We start from the raw sequence: 16,158 nt of genomic DNA on the forward strand, positions 1-16,158 counted from the left end.
TAATAAATTGGAATAATTTAGCACTTTCAGATGACAGTATTGAACTTTTTGAAGCAAAAGAAAAAAGCAATTACACTGTCTTTATCTCTGGACTACAGCATTCAATCAAGGGAACTAAACAAAGCAATGGAAAACAAGTGTATCACACTAGAGGTTACTACCTCTATTAACGGCGTTATCAGAAACAAACATAAGCTCATGAAGCGCAACAACTGAGGCTCAGCTCTATGCGTTACTGTCAACCAATCTTCCTAAGAGGTTTAGGCCAGCATTTGGTACTTGTAACGCAGCACCACTGAAAAGCAATTTTTTGATGGAGGAAAACAAACAACTTGAAGCAGAGGTATCTTGAAACTGCTGCATCCAGACTTGTTTGTGGCCCCAAGTTCAGCTTTCAAGCCCTACAGAATAGTTTCAGAGTGGTTAACCTCCCCCGCATTTTGAAGCCATTGCCCTCCAGGAGTGAACACCATACAAGCCATTGAAATGAACACGGGTCTGCTGACTTCTTTCAACACCACATAAAACTTTTCCTTGCAAGCTTTATTCCTCCCAAGCCCTACCGCCTCCATCTCTGCCCTGCCAGACTTAGGCCATTCTCCATATGCATGTCAAAAAACACTGCACGAGCCCTTTCTCACCAGGTCAGACTCTTCACAGGCCTGTCCTGTCCAGAGATCCTGGGCGATCACCGAGCAGATTCCCATTTCCCCTTGTGTTCGGATGGACTTCCTTTACCAGGGAGTGTATCATCTGAACAATACACGATGTTTGTAAATGACTTGGATATGTGCACTAATTATGAAGGCTGGTTCCCAGTGCACGTAGCTGACTATTCAAATAAATGTTCTTAAAAGTTGCCAGTGTTTTGAAGATGGCTAGGGTCAGTCAAACCTGAGGAGTGGATTGCCTGGTGTCTAAAGTTCAAATGCTGATGGAAGCTTTTTCTGCAGGTGCGTTCTTCACGTGTCTCAGACCGATGACCAAAAAAGCTATTCCTCTCCCTCACAGAGACATGCCTCTCTCTTCAGCAGTTATCTATTTGTTATTTGTAAAGAAACTGTAATAATACCATGACTTTCTGAAGACGTATTTAACTAAGAGGTCCCAAATTTACCAGAGCAGGTAGTTAATTAGCTAGAAGGAAGAAAATGGGGGCAGGAGGAGAGATGAGAGTTGTTTTAATTTCCTTGGTAATCCTGGGTATTCTTGGATATACTTCAATAGATTTAGTCTATTCAAATCCAGATAACCACATACCTGGAACATCAAGACCTGGCAGCTTTACACAGGTGCTGTGCAACAATCATACACCACACGTAACACAGTAACTATAAACATTGCAGCAGTGTTTTCAGAGTAATTCCCCAAAAGACAAGATCAATTTCTATCAACAACAAAGACAATGTTTTATTGAACAAATCTATGTACAGTACAAAAAAGTTTTTAAAATGAAACACTACTGTTGATTTATTGCAGTTTGATGGCTCAGTTTTAATTTGTACTCTTATATAAAATGCAAAGTAAAATAATTTAACATTCAACAAGGAAGCACAAATTTCCTTTCTTGCTGAACCTGTAACAGCTTTTACAAATTAAGAGTCCCAAAATGCATACACTGCATTTAATCAGAAAGGTGTTATACAGTACCAAATAAATTAAGAAAATAGTAACACTACCACCCCCTTTGAGTCTTTTGTCCATAGCACTGGTGTTAAACAATAAAAGAAATGAGTACAGCTGAACCTTCAATGTGATATTAAAATCACAAAGTTTAATGTTATAAATTATCCAAACTATACAATTTATATAGTTTTAATGAATATGGCTAAATAACCAAAGTACCAGTGACCTTTCCCCACAGATATGACCACTTTCAACCTACTTTCAGTATTTCTTTTTTTTGTAAAAGGTGCCAAGCGGCAACTCTTTGAAAATTAGAATTTACATGACCTTTACAGTGAACGGTGATCAGGTTAGAGTAGACAGTCTTAAAAGGAAAGTCTAAATCCAAGTTATAGCCACCTGGAGGAATGTTATTAGAATACGATTATCAGTAATGAAATGCACAAACTTTGATCCAACAAAGCTCCTAAGCTCATGTGTAACTTCAGGCAGCTTTAAGATGTTTGCATGCTTACATTACACATGTACTTCAGTATTTATTGAATCAAAGTGATACATCTTGAAGAAGTACTTCCAATTATATCATACAATGCTTAATGCCTGGGGGGAAAAAACCCCAAACTTTCAATTCTAGATTTGGAACCTTTTTCAGCCCTAGAAGTTGCAGGCTTAGTATAGGGTAATATTCAACATACTAAGGAATCCTTAAAAAGCATGTAGAATTATCCCCCTACATGTTACAAGTATCTTTTTGCTCCTAATTACAGTTGTTTAATACTGCAACTTTCTGAAAATACCAAGAGATATCAGAGAGTATTTTAAGGAAAATGCAATGTCTTTTGAAGTAAAAATCATTACTTAAAACAAAAATGTTACCACCCAGTTTGAGTCAATTTAGTATATTTCTGATAGGTGTTAGGTGATGCTAATGTTCACCTATGCAAGAATTCAGTTTTCCATTCTCCAAAGTGTATATACTGAACACATGGTATAAACAAATGGTGGTGTCCAAGAAAAGCATCTTTGAACAAAAATGAGTTTAATGCAGGTACAAAAAATTATGGTCACAGTTTATGCATGTACACAGATGCATTTATCTACACACTTTAAACAAAAGAAAATACAAGTCTCAATCATGTTTTTAAAGCATCTTCAAACACATGGAGCTCCAGGAAAAGGCAAAAAAGCACCAAAGATTAAAGGTACATTTTAAAAGATTTTACACAAATATTTTTGTCATATCTGAGTTTCAGATTTTTAAAACTGTAATACTTTAAAATTAACCTTTTTTTCCAAATATATTTAAGCAAATTAACTAGATTAACAATGTTAAGCAAAGAAAGGGGAGCCTGAGAACATACAAGGTGGTAACTGGGTCCTTAAAAATTAGTTGGTAACTTGAAAACAAAAAATGTAAAAGTGCATTTGGCTGATAAGGTCCCCATTAATTTTATGTTTAAAAACTTTTAATGTATTTATATAAGTAAATATATATATAGTGTGTGTATATATGTATATATAATGAATGATGCATTTAATTCAGTTTTTTTGCAACTGCAAAAAAACCTCTTTGGTGCCTCAAATGTCATACAAATCTCTGAAAGCGGGCCAGTCATCGGTATTAATGTAATGCACACATACCTGTGATCATAATTTTATAACCTTTTATGTTATTCCAACTCAAAGTTAAGGCAAAAATTTTCTAGAATTCAAGACTACGATTTTGAATTTGCGTTCTTTTTACCTCCCAGGAGGGGAAAAGGAAGCAGAATTAATGCAAATATCTGTTTAATTTCACAGAGGATTATTAGCAGAGGCATTACTGAACTATTAAGTTTAAGTTCCAGAACTACTTAACAGCCTATTTTACAATGAAACCCTTAGGTTTGCAAGTGTGAGCCGTTGCTACAATGAACAGATCTTTTATGTACCTCTTGATTTTTTACTCATTAGTTTTTACATATCTGTTGATTTAAGGAAGTTGATCATCATCTTATACCATACAGGCATTGTGATGAACTATTTATTCAGTAAGCAAGCTAGCTGAGCAGGAACAGCTGGTCTTTGCTATCCTACATTTCTGTAATGACTCCATCTGTACACACCAATATTCACCACTATACCTTCCGTGCCTACGACCACATTAAAATTTTCAGCTACCCGCATAGAACAGGATCCCAAATAAAGTATTTTTAGGTGGCAAGACAGTATAAGATAAACTAGAGGATAAGTTAGCACAGTAATTAGACAATGTGAATGTTTGCCACACCTCTGTTTGAGGTGGGAACATCAAAAACTACATCATCTTTTTGGTTTCCAAGTGTCCAGTATTTCGATGTTACATATAGAGCTGAATGACTCAAATTTTTTGTCTTCACATTCTGATTGTTTCTATGAACAGTGAATTTTGGATAAAGTGCTTAACATTTAAGTCTAACTCCTTCACTAACTTCTGGGAAAGGCTATCTTTTCAAGAGACACTACTAGATAGGGTTGTAATGTGTCTTAATGTTGAGTCAATACATATTTTCTCCCTTCCTCTAGACAGTAAATAAGTAATGTACTGAGTTGTGACCCACCACCATTAAGAAATATCACAGGTGAAACAGGCTCCTCCTGATATTTTTTTTTCAATTTAACATGTGCTCTGCTCTTGCCTGCCTTTTTTTTTAATTATTTTTTTTTAAACAGGAAGCCATCTCAATTTCTTTTCAGTCATATCAACAGCTGAAGGACCTCTGTATTTGCATAAAATTACTTTAACTCTGCCCTTAATGCAAGCTTAACCCCCTTCACATTCTGTATTTGTTTCAATTGGCTTCTGTTAATAGCCACACAATCTGTGCACTTACTGCTTGTATTAGTCTTCCCGCACCTACAACAGATGTTTTACAGGACACTTAACATACACGTTTACCATAGCCTTGAAAAGGGCTTCTCTTGCATGCATCTGATTTCCACTGTGCATAACTTTCACCCTTAATATCACATCAACTCATTTTACCTTGCATGCTCTGTACTTGAAGTTTTTGGCTATTCCACCCATCTTAGCTTTCTTTCTACATTCCTCTTTTGGATTCTAAGTTTATTAAATGAGCTCCATGCTTTTTAGCAGATAATGGAATCACATACTCAAACTTTGAAAAAAGAATGCATGGTTCCTCTATGCATTTCTTATCCATATTACAATAACGTAACACCTTCTTGAATGATTCCTTCCCAGCTGTGTGGATGGATATCCTTTAACCACACATTTTCCAACTAAAGCAGCTTTCAGAATTGGTTGGTTTTATTTCCATAAGGCAATTAACACCTCTGCTTTCTCTGCTTGCTCAACTGTATGCCTTATTTTCCTTAAACCTTCATGCTAGAAAGACTGTGCCGCTAAGCTTCAATCACACATTTGGAATGAATGTGGCTTTTTGGATAACTGGTACTTTGGGGATTTTGTAGCAACCTTTCTGGACTCAAGATCTGCAGAGCTCCTATTACTCCTCTGTGAGTTTTGTCTAGAAAATGTGCTTTGTCTTTATCAAGGTCATGTTTTTGTTTAGTAATTTGAGACTGCTTTATGATTAAGGCCAACTGGGAAACAAACTGATGCTTCTTCACGTAGTGTTTTCTTACACCACTCCTCATTTGATACATTTTCCCACAACATTGAATCAGGCACCTGTAAAAGAGAATGCATTGGGATTAAAATGAAGACTAACCAATGTAAATCATTCTTTAATCTAGAACACTGCTTATGTTTTTCAACATGTTTAGTTTCAAACATGCAAGGGAAGACAGATTGAATTAGCCCCTTCTGTTCTATGAGAAGTCTTTTCCATTAGAGCTGCCTATCAATTCTCACCACCTCTTTCTTAATCTAAACAGCATGTCCAATTTGAACTTCCAATTTAGCACAGCATTGTGATTTAATTGTCTAAGCTCTAGGATACTGCAATTGCTTAGAAGTCCTGTCTGTCTTATCTATCCCATCAGGTTGCCTGTTTTCAAATACAGTTTTCTGGTTGGTATTTACTTCCAAACAAACCAACCCACAAGGACTGTAAGACTTACTTTCATCATCTGAATCGAATCCAAAGAGCGTCTGACACTTCTTTTGTGCAAGGTGAGCCTCAAGTGCTTCTGAATTACAGTAGATGGTCAAGCAGTTGCCACATCTAAATCTTTCTGTTGTTTTGCTACAAAATGTATCTTGTTCAGAATGAGCATCTACTTCATCAGTCAAAATTTTTCTACGTTTTGGCATGCTAATGTATCGTTCATCAAGATAACTTGGAGGCAATGGTCTAAAATACGGTTTTGTTAAGATGACACCATATGAAGTATTCTCTGTTGTCTGATTTGGTTTAGAAGGTAATTGCGAGGCAGCAGCATTATTTTGTGGTGTATCATGACAATTCTGTAAAACTGGTAACACTGACCCATTTTCTGTCCTTGTTTCATCTGCCACTCTGTCCGAAGATATTTCTGAAGACTTTGATGATGTCTGATCTAGGTCACTGTGCCCATTGACTAGTTGGTCGCTAACAACATTACAGTTTTCAGAATTTGGCTGTAACACAGGTGTCTTTTGGTCTATCAAACTTAAAACTGTAGCGCTACCCTCAGATGAACTTTCATTTCCATTGTGAATTACATTATTTGCTTTCTTCTCAACACTTTGAATATATGTCTTTGGTTCTGTAGAATCCTTCCTTGACTTCCAAGTTGGAATTGGTAAATCTACAGTTTCTTTTTCATTAATAGATTCATCATCATCCTGGTAACTACAAAGTTCTGAAGGATCATCTGAAGAATCTTTTTCACTTGCATCTTCTGAGCATTCTGGTGTTTTATTTAAATAATGCTGAGCCTCATGTTCATACAGCAAAGGGAGCTCCTCAAATAGCTCACAGCACTCTGCAAAATTGCATTGAGCTTTAAAAACACTATGACTTTTTGTATGCTCTGCAAGCTCAGTTGACAGCTTAAATCTCTGATTACAATTAAAGTGTAAACAAAAGTAAACATTTGGATACACATGTCTCTTCAGGTGGTCTATAAAATGTTGGGAATCAGCAAATTTTCTCTGGCAGAACCGACATTTTCCTTTATTCCATTTCATTATATGCTGCTGCACTTTCAAATCAGTTGGATGAGCTTTTCTTGCATGTTTATTGAGGAATCTTATCTTTTTAAACACTCTAGCACAACCATTAGCAGGGCACTTAAAGCTTCCTTCCTCATCCATAGCATCAATGTCTTTTTGAGAGCAAAAAGCTCCATTCATTTTGTGCAGAATAGGTGACTCTTTACTGGAGCTCTCATCATCTTCAGGCAAACTTTCTGTACTTAAAGCTTCAGGAACATTATTAAAACAGCTGTCACTACTATTTTCAGTAGCATCATCCTGGTCACTTAGATGGTTTTCCACCACATCAAATACCTGTTCTGCAGTCTCCTCTTCCACTTGGACCACTTGGTCAGCAGTTGGAGCTATTGCAGTCTCTGGTTCGTTATCTTTGGAACCATCAGAATTCCCGTTTTCAAGAGACAGAGAAACATCAGAACATTCTAGTTCATTAACAGCAGGAGCCTGCTGACCAGCCTCAAGAACTGCTGCAAGATGTTGCCTTTCTATCTTCCTGACATGATTCTTTAAGTGCTTCAGCATAAGTCCTCTTTGCCTGAACTTTCTGGTGCAAAGTACACAGGAAAAACTGCCCTTTTTTTGGTGAGCTTGTGCATGTTTCACAATGTGACCACCAAGAAATTCCTTGTTGCATATCACACAGCGGTGCCTTGGTACAGTTTGATCTAACATTTTAGATGCCTCAAGAGCTTCATGGTGCTTTTTGGCATTACCTTTGGACTGGGGTTCAGAGAGGTCTTCAGGGTCAAGCTCCCCATTGCTTACATCTGTTGAACAGACACGTTCCTCATTCAGAGCCCTATACTCTGTTATCTTCTCTGTATTTGCAGTAGAGTTTTCCAGTGTACTTTCACTTATGCCAGTGAAGGCTTTATCCCCCAATAATGCTAAACAATTCTGCTTGATCATCAAGAAATTCCAAAACTCAGGATCAAAAAACAAACCTTTTTTCAAAATGGGAAGCAATTCAAAACGTACACGGTTTTGAACAGAACTAGTGCACTCATTGTATTCTTCATCCGCACATTTATATAAATGTTCAACAGTGTAGTAAGATTCCAAGGTGCGCTCAAGAAAAAAGATTGAAAGAGCACAAATTCTGAGGATCTCCAAGTCATTTGGTAGAAAATGAGCAATTGCTTTATAAATAAGACTTTTCATGTTGGGATCTTCACGGAGGTCCAACTGTAGGGCACATCCACATATCTCAACACATATCTGAAGACCATCTTCACCAACCTGCACAAAGGAAATTACAGCGTACATAATTATAGAGTATGCATAATGGTATTTTCCTTATGGGCTTACAAAAGTCTATAGCTTGAAAGTAAAATAAAAAAATGAGACCCACAGAAGAAAAAGAACTAGTATAAACAATGCCCAAACATCAACATCCCATATACTAATACTCTTGCAAAATAGTTAGGAGTTCAGAAAGCATCCTACTAGTAAGCTTTACCTGAAGGCACGTACATTGTAAAGTAATGCTCAAATCAGACTATAAAATACAGATAAAAAATGCTCAAAAATAACATCTGGTTTGCACTGAAAGCTACACAGCTACTGTCAACAAAGCTTCAGATACTTTTGCCACGTGCAGTTCTATAGTGAAACACAATTAATTATTTGGGCATATAAAACAAGACTGCAGCAAATCATACCTGATCTAGCAGTATCTTCTGTCTGCATCTTCACTACCTAGGCTGTTTCACACTACAGTTGGACAGTTACTCTATGTTTTGCCCCTGTTCTAACTCATTTAACTTACATTGCATAAAAATACAAGCTATAAAATACTGCCCTCAATTTTGAACAACGACCACCAGGGAAACCATAACAACCCATGGCCAAACATTCTAAAAGGCTTGAATTTTCAGAATTGACAAACTGTCCTTCCAATGAGCAGAATTTCTATACTACAGTTTAGGCTGGGGGCCCTGCCCTGAACACGTAATTCAGAGAGATGAGGAGAAACATACTGCCCAACAGGTAGCAGATTAAAGTAAAAAGAGTTTCAGGAAATTTAGAAATAATTAATACCTACCTATATTTAAATGTATGTTAACAAATACATACAATGCTCCATACATAGTGGGTTATTAAAAGATACAATGATTCAGATGCAAATACAAATAAAAGTTATTCATGTCACCACAAGTATTTTAGGATACATACTGAGAATAAAATCTTGAACAGCAAGAAATCATTACAATTAGAACTGTACAGCATCACCCATGACAAAATAATTTATAATTCATTTAGGGCATAGAATATGAAGGAGCTCTGATCAGTCAGGTTAATGGTAAAAAACAACCTTTGTTTGGAAACAACTTGCACTCCTGTGAGCAAAGTGTTGCACATTACATCTTCCGCAGATGCCTGTACGGGACAGTATAAGACTAACATTTGAAGCATGAAAACCAGTGCACTTTTCTGAAGCAAAATTATGCCTTCCCCTATCTTAATCTAGCTTTTCCTTTATGTTACATTAAGCACTTCCGCAGACTTGAACAGAACTGGTGAAAGGATTCAGAACTTAACAAGGGTGAAAGGCAGATACATTGGCATTAAACAAGTCCTATTTCCTTAAGGAGCCAAGCTAAAAAAAAAACCCCAACCAATGCATCTTTCACATCTATTCCTCGTATTTATTAATTTTCCCATTTATTTATAGAGGATAACGTTCCTCAAACTTACTGCAGGCAGAAAGAAAAAGTCAGAATTCAGTCAATTAAAAACAAACAAAAAAATCTTAAAACCACACAACAGACCAAGACCAATCACAATACTGGAGCACATTCTGGAACTTGACAAAATTTTTAAGTTAATACTGTGTCGTTCCTTAGCCCCTCTTAACTTTCCACAAAAAGTTGCCATTACACAATATAAAAATAATTTCTCTTCACTTACAAAAAGAATGGAGGGGGCAGGGTAAAACAAACAAACAAAACTTACTTCATCCTTAATGACTTTCATGAAAGGGAAAATTACTCTGACATTTGTAGCAATTCTTAAAAGCTGGTAGCACTGGTCGACAAACACTTGTTTTGATGGGTTAGATTTAAGCTGCAGTTTACTCCAAATGAAGATCAGGTCCCTATAAGTACAGAACGAAGTATTTTGATTAGGTTGAGTTTTAGAACTCTATCACTAAGCATGATGCATTACTAAGAACAACTATTTGGATATTCTGTAAGTAAAATCATATTTGAGGGCGTAATACCAATCTAATTAACACCACAACTGTACACAATATGTACAATGGAAAATGCAACTTAATTACTTTGTGAAAATTTTCAGGATATCTCCTATCACTGAGCCAATTAAATATCCAACAAAATATTAATGTATTCAGCTTAGCATCAGAGAACTGCATAATAAAATCAGATGTTACAGCATCTAGCCCTTAACACCGCCAGCAACAACCATCAGGCTGAACAGCAAGCTCTGTGTGCTCTTCGGATTAAGTTACTTTCAGTGCGTGGATGGGAAGTCCTTCAGGAAAAGAAGTGTCCGAATGTGGAAAATGGGAGCATTGTGGAAAGCTAGCTTCTGATACAGTCCATTGACAGGAAATATTGATGTTCTCCAGTTATGCATATTACAACACGATTATTTTTTTTTTTTACTGCTGACATCACTGGTCTTTCTAGCCAATAGCAATTACATGAAAGTATCGGGCTCCACAGCTATTCATACATCTCTACGATCCTCAGTCAAATAACACTTCTGACTGATACAAGGAAACATAAGAATAGATTGCTAGACTCTGCAACAGAGCTCCTACACAGGTAATGTGTTTAGTCTATAAAATACAGCTAATTGAAATTTACAGCCTGTAAGTTCTATGCACTTTAATTCAGAGAGTTGGAAAGGCAATCGGACTTAACTTTTAATTGTAAGAAAATTTTCCAGCACGGGTATTTTACCCAGGAGTAGACATAGTTAGGACTAAGTAGAAATCCCACTCTAACATTACAATGAAAACAAGGGACCGATCAAATTTCATTTTCTGAAGGAAGACACTTTTTTATTCCACCAGCCTCCTCCCTCAGAAAACACAAACCCAGTTACTGACCAAATATTTGGCTAATCTTCCAGAGTCTCCAGTCTGTGCCAGATACAAATCAGGCAAACCTTTTGAGATTAAGCTCGTCTTAAGTGAGGTCAGTGCCTGCACGAAAGGAAGTGACAAAACTGCCTGTATCAAAACACCAACTTCACTTTTCAATTTAGGACAGCTCTACAATTCAGCTTGATATTTTAAGAGCTAGACAAGAGAGCTTGATTGTTTTCTTTCATTCAGAACCCAAGAAAACTGAAGTTGAAAGAAAGATCAAGCTTATATGGGGAAACTGTGAAAAAGGAATTCTACAAGCAGCTCTACTCACAAAAAAAATTAGTCTTACAGGTTTTCTAAAGATACAAGCTGTTCACCTCTGCCTTTACCAGGCTGGAAATCTAAATTCCTGAAAGTCTTTGCAAACTTCACATATGAGTTTGAAACTAACTAGGGTCTTCATGCACCAAACCATTCATAAAAATTCAGTAAAAGTCTCAACCTGAAGTACAAAAGAAAGAACTGCACATTATTGCTGTTAAATTTTACAGCCATTAAATAATACAACTTATTCTCTGCTTTGTCTCTCACCATTTCAGAGCAAGCCATTTCAACACTAATTATTCTTCTGAGAGATTAGTGGTTAAAGTGGCTTGCCATGTGTTCAGACAACTGTGATGGCTGGCACAAGGAAAGAGCTGAAAAAGGAATGAAGAAAACTGAAAGTAGAAGGAGCAGCTCCATTGGTGAAGAGCAAGCTGTTAAATCAGTTTAACCACCATTTGACTAGACTCTGATGCAAAATAATATTTTAAGTCTTATTCCTCCATGTAGACATGGAGGTTTCTCCTTCTCAAGCACATTTCTGACTTTGATAATCATTAAGGTTTAAAGCATTCTTGAAGAGCTGATTGGACTCTATTCCAATCACTTAAATGCTTTGGATACCAACTTTAATGCTGAAATCAGCAGCACTTGAGATATTTCTGTGTCACTGACCACAACACAGATGATAAACTTGAGATAATGCAGGCAGGAGTAGATTTCTATTTGCTCAATTATTATGGCATAGTAGTACAGTACTTAATGACATTTACTTCTTGGATAGTAGAACTTGGTTCACACTGAGGCCTGCGCTTCAACTATTATGGACACACGTTGGGGCAATTTAAATTGTCACTGTGAGATGACAGAACTTGGTACCTCTTTACCAGAGGCAACCAGGTATTCCAGTCTGTTAACCCTCCGCAAAATACCAAACCCTTTGCATGCCTCCATCAGCAACGTAAGAGAATGGTTAAACCCATCCTACCTTAGCAAAGGTTTTAGATCTAGCTCTTGTTGATAAGTAGAAAGTCTATCTTTCCTTGGGCATAGATAGCACACTTTACCAAAACGTTATCCAGTTCACAAAAATTACCTAAAGGCCAATTTGATTGAACCTGTGGGAAGAAATTCCCCGACTTCCTGAATTTACTGCATAGGAATCACGTGAAACCAGCCAAAACAGCATTTTAAAATTGCTTGACAGAAAAGGCAAGCCATTCTGCTACACTTGCTCCATCAAAATTTTGGCTGTCTTTCTGAAGAGACATCACTTTTTGATACTAGAAGGTCATTAATCACATCATTATGGACTGATCTCTTACCAATACCTTGTATACAAATATTTCTAGTAAGACCAAGCACAGCTTGCTTTGTGATTAATTTGTAAGTGGGCTTTCACTTCAGAAAAATAATTCAGATCATCTGAATCTAGAATTTATTCTTAATGTCAATGAAAACAGTAAGAGTTTTGTGACAGAGCTGCTTAAAGTCCATCTTCCTCTGAGATAATATGAGAACTAATGTTTTCAGCATGAAGATTTCATATAAAAGCTGCTTCACATTAAGCAATAGCAAATATCTGCTATTTAGAGCTTTCTAATCTATTCTGGTATCTTATCTTTGCTAGTAGTGTTTGCTGCTAGATCCCTGCTATATCTGCAAGGTCCTGAATTCCAGACAAGGTAAGATGATTTATGCTGTGCTGAAGACATTAAAATCTTCTCTAGGGAAAAACACACAATGTGGGTTAATTTAACCTGTCTCCTACTTCTTCAAAAATTTGAATCACAGTATAGTCATGCCTTCACAAACTTTGTTCCAGTTTACATTATCTATTAAGCATTATGCAGACTTCTCTTGTTGGGTACACAATTATTAAGGCTCAGCATCTGTAAAGAACAAAACAGCTATTCTAGCTGCACAGACATAACTGCTCTGAACTCTTTCAAAGATCCTCAAGTTCTATATTCTGAACAGAAGATTAAAATACTAAGATACCAAAATGGTTTCCTTCATAAACAGGTCTCAAACAGTACTTTAGTCTCTTCTGGAATTTCATTTTTGACATCCACTTTGCCAGAACATGAGGACAGACATCATGTTTTGAATAGCAGTTTTCAAAATGGATGATGCAAGACTTAATAATCAATGTGGTAAGAGCAACGTTAAAATGTTACTACAGCAAAAGGTCTAAAAGGTAGGTTTAATTCCAATATTTAAATGCCTTCCTTAAAAGACTGAATCCCCCAAACAGAAAGCACTAACCATGTAACCAATACGCATAGGTTACATCTGTGAATTTCCTGATAAATAAGAAGTCAGGAGATGCAGCATTTGGACAGGAATCAGCAAAGTTGGATTCTATCCCAAAGTTGGTCGCTGGGCTTACACACACTATGTACCTTTTTGGTCGAACTTCTTCATCTGTCCTATGGGGACAGTCTTGCCCACCTTTTTCTGGACAGACTGAATGAAAAATGCCACTAGGTATTGCCAATACATTGTGTTATACATATATGTCATAATCATAGTTCAAAAGGTTTTTATTCAACACAATCAATTACTCATCCAACAGTTAAGGAAAAAGCACTATCATGTCTGACCTTCATTACTTGCTCAAGAAAAAAAAAGTAGACACATCTTACTTTTCAATTCTCTGAAATCTGGAAACAGGGAAATCCTATATAGCTTCTAAACTCCATATTAAAATTAGTTATGCAGATTAATAATTTAATCTCTATTGACTGAAAAAAATTCAAATCCTTGCTGACTAAGCCTTTTTGCTTTAACTACATAATCGAACAATTAAGCGTACTTTACCAAGGAATACAGATGTTACTTTAGGCACGGAAATTATACAGGCTAAACAGAACGATTATCATCTTTAGCCATCTTTCAGTCCTCAGAAAGATGACATTTGTTTTGACAACTCTTTAGAAAACACTTCTTAGCCATAAAAATGTTTAACTATCAAGCTGATTCAGTGTGTATGAAGACATTCTTACTTAAATGTTTTCTAGAGGACCACCATTTATGTTATGGCTCTGTTTATGAAGTAAAAGTTTGCGTAATTCATAGCGCATTTTCAGAACCATATATTCTCTTTTTAGACACATTGGTGACATACTACAGTTTGATTATAAGCAGTGTAATTTAACTAGCAGAACAGCAAAATATCTGCATTGCCAGAGTCTACAGACTGCATATTGTTACACATTGATAATAATAAATGCCATATTTATAGGTATTTACAGCATAAAGTATGTAAAGGCTCACCCTTCTGTTACTTTGAAACAGTTAGTAAGTGTTACATACTATGTAGGCTACCACTGTACATGATTGTGTGTAAAAAGGCAACAGGCATAACAGATGTACTAGGAGTGTTTAAAAATCATGTTAGAATGTTTTTATCTGGTATTTTAAACTTGAGCTACATCTGAAAGTTAGATGAGTTTCATTTTGGCAATAACCATTTATTATCTGCTAAGCTGCTTCACCAGAAATAAAGTATTTACCATATACAATACATGTCCCCATTTTGAAGCTGTGGGACTAGGAACGATTCACATAGCTGTAAGGCTAAGGTAGTCTTCCCTTCTTTTTCAGTGTTGCAGATGATCTCAATTCCACTCTTGCAATCAGTCCTCAACAAGTGCTATACAATTAAAATAAAATCAATTTAGATAAATTTGCTAACATGAAACAAAAACCTATCAGACCGTGCTATATTAAAGCAGCTACTGAAAACTTCAGGAATTGCTATTAACATAGGATTTCTTTGGAACAGCTTTTGTGTAGGTCTGTAAATAGAGATTTTGGAGATATTTAGAGCTCCTTCATATTTCTTAGAGTAATGACAGTCAGAATAATTGTCTGAGAAATTAAAAGATTACACAAAAGCACTTTTTTGCCCAATGGTAGCTTGTTCCTAAAACAAGGTTAAGAAAAGCAGTTATCTAGTAAGTACTCAGTGGTAAAAGTAGGGCCACATTCAGCTACAGTGTCATTTTACATACCGGGACATCATTAAAAAAACTTCAAGGCTAACAAAACTATATAACGTACAAAACACTGGACTGACATCAATCAGGCTCAAGTGCTTTTGCTAAAATAATAGTCAATAATAAAATAGTCAATACACTGAAGTTACAAAATATTAATGACTCAAGTTATTTAGGGAATATATCTACAAGTAAACTTGACCAAAAAAAATTGCATTTAGGTCAACAAGATTTGTAGGCACTTAACATTTAACTTTTCAAAGCTTAAGCCAGCACTGAGTTAAGCAACACCGGTGTAGTTGCCTGATTTTATGACATTTGGTTCTACAAAAACAGAGTTCCATATGCTCCTCTTGACAACTTGTATACAGTAAGTATAATGTACCACTTCATTTAAAAAAAATGTATACTGACAAACAATACCTCCTGGAATAGCTGATCTTCTAATGGTGACATATAAAGACAGGTGAAAAGAGCTTGATGGAAATACAGATCTTTACTGATATCTGGATGATTTATGCAAGATTTGATAAGAGCCATTGCCTCAGGGATGCGTTCACAGGCAATAAGGTATCTGGCACGTAGTTCAAAGAACAGTGGATTTTCAGAGCTTAAATATTTGTTAACTGTACAGAAAAGAAAGATTTAAAGGCAATTAGAATATGAAGTCCAAACAACAAATGAATTTAAATGTAATGTTGTTTTTAATAGTGCAATGTCAACAAATAATATAAAAAAAGGCTCTGCTAAAGAAGCTATCATATATTAAATACCATCAAGATTCTGTCCTTCTGCTTGGAACCAGAAATTGTTATTTTCTTACACCAGTAATCTAATTCAGTATTTTGTTTCTAACAGATCAACACAAGATGCTGCAAAGGACTCGTAAAATATACACTACATAGAAGCAGATACAAACATTTTCGAGAAAAAAAATTCCCTTTTTTCTCAGCACTGGAATCTGGGTGATTGTCAGAAGTATAAGATCAACAGCACTTCCA

At 36.1% G+C, this 16,158-nt stretch overlaps 1 protein-coding gene across 3 annotated transcripts in view; it reads right to left on the bottom strand.

Annotated features, from left to right (window-relative positions):
• Positions 1-1,362: 1,362 nt before the first annotated feature.
• Positions 1,363-16,158, bottom strand: part of ZNF654 (zinc finger protein 654) — a 37,271-nt gene continuing 22,475 nt past the window's right edge. For all 3 annotated transcript variants that reach the window (XM_075034073.1, XM_075034075.1, XM_075034074.1), the window contains 5 exons: positions 15,581-15,783; positions 14,672-14,811; positions 9,725-9,866; positions 5,692-8,008; positions 1,363-5,299 (listed from right to left, as the gene is read on the bottom strand). In XM_075034073.1, the coding sequence (XP_074890174.1) occupies positions 5,292-5,299; positions 5,692-8,008; positions 9,725-9,866; positions 14,672-14,811; positions 15,581-15,783 (2,810 nt within the window). In that variant the 3' untranslated portion in view covers positions 1,363-5,291. The remainder of the gene's footprint in view (positions 5,300-5,691; positions 8,009-9,724; positions 9,867-14,671; positions 14,812-15,580; positions 15,784-16,158) is intronic.

This window comes from Buteo buteo, chromosome 8 (genome assembly GCF_964188355.1).
Source record: "Buteo buteo chromosome 8, bButBut1.hap1.1, whole genome shotgun sequence".
In the NCBI taxonomy this organism is placed as follows: Eukaryota; Metazoa; Chordata; class Aves; order Accipitriformes; family Accipitridae; genus Buteo; species Buteo buteo.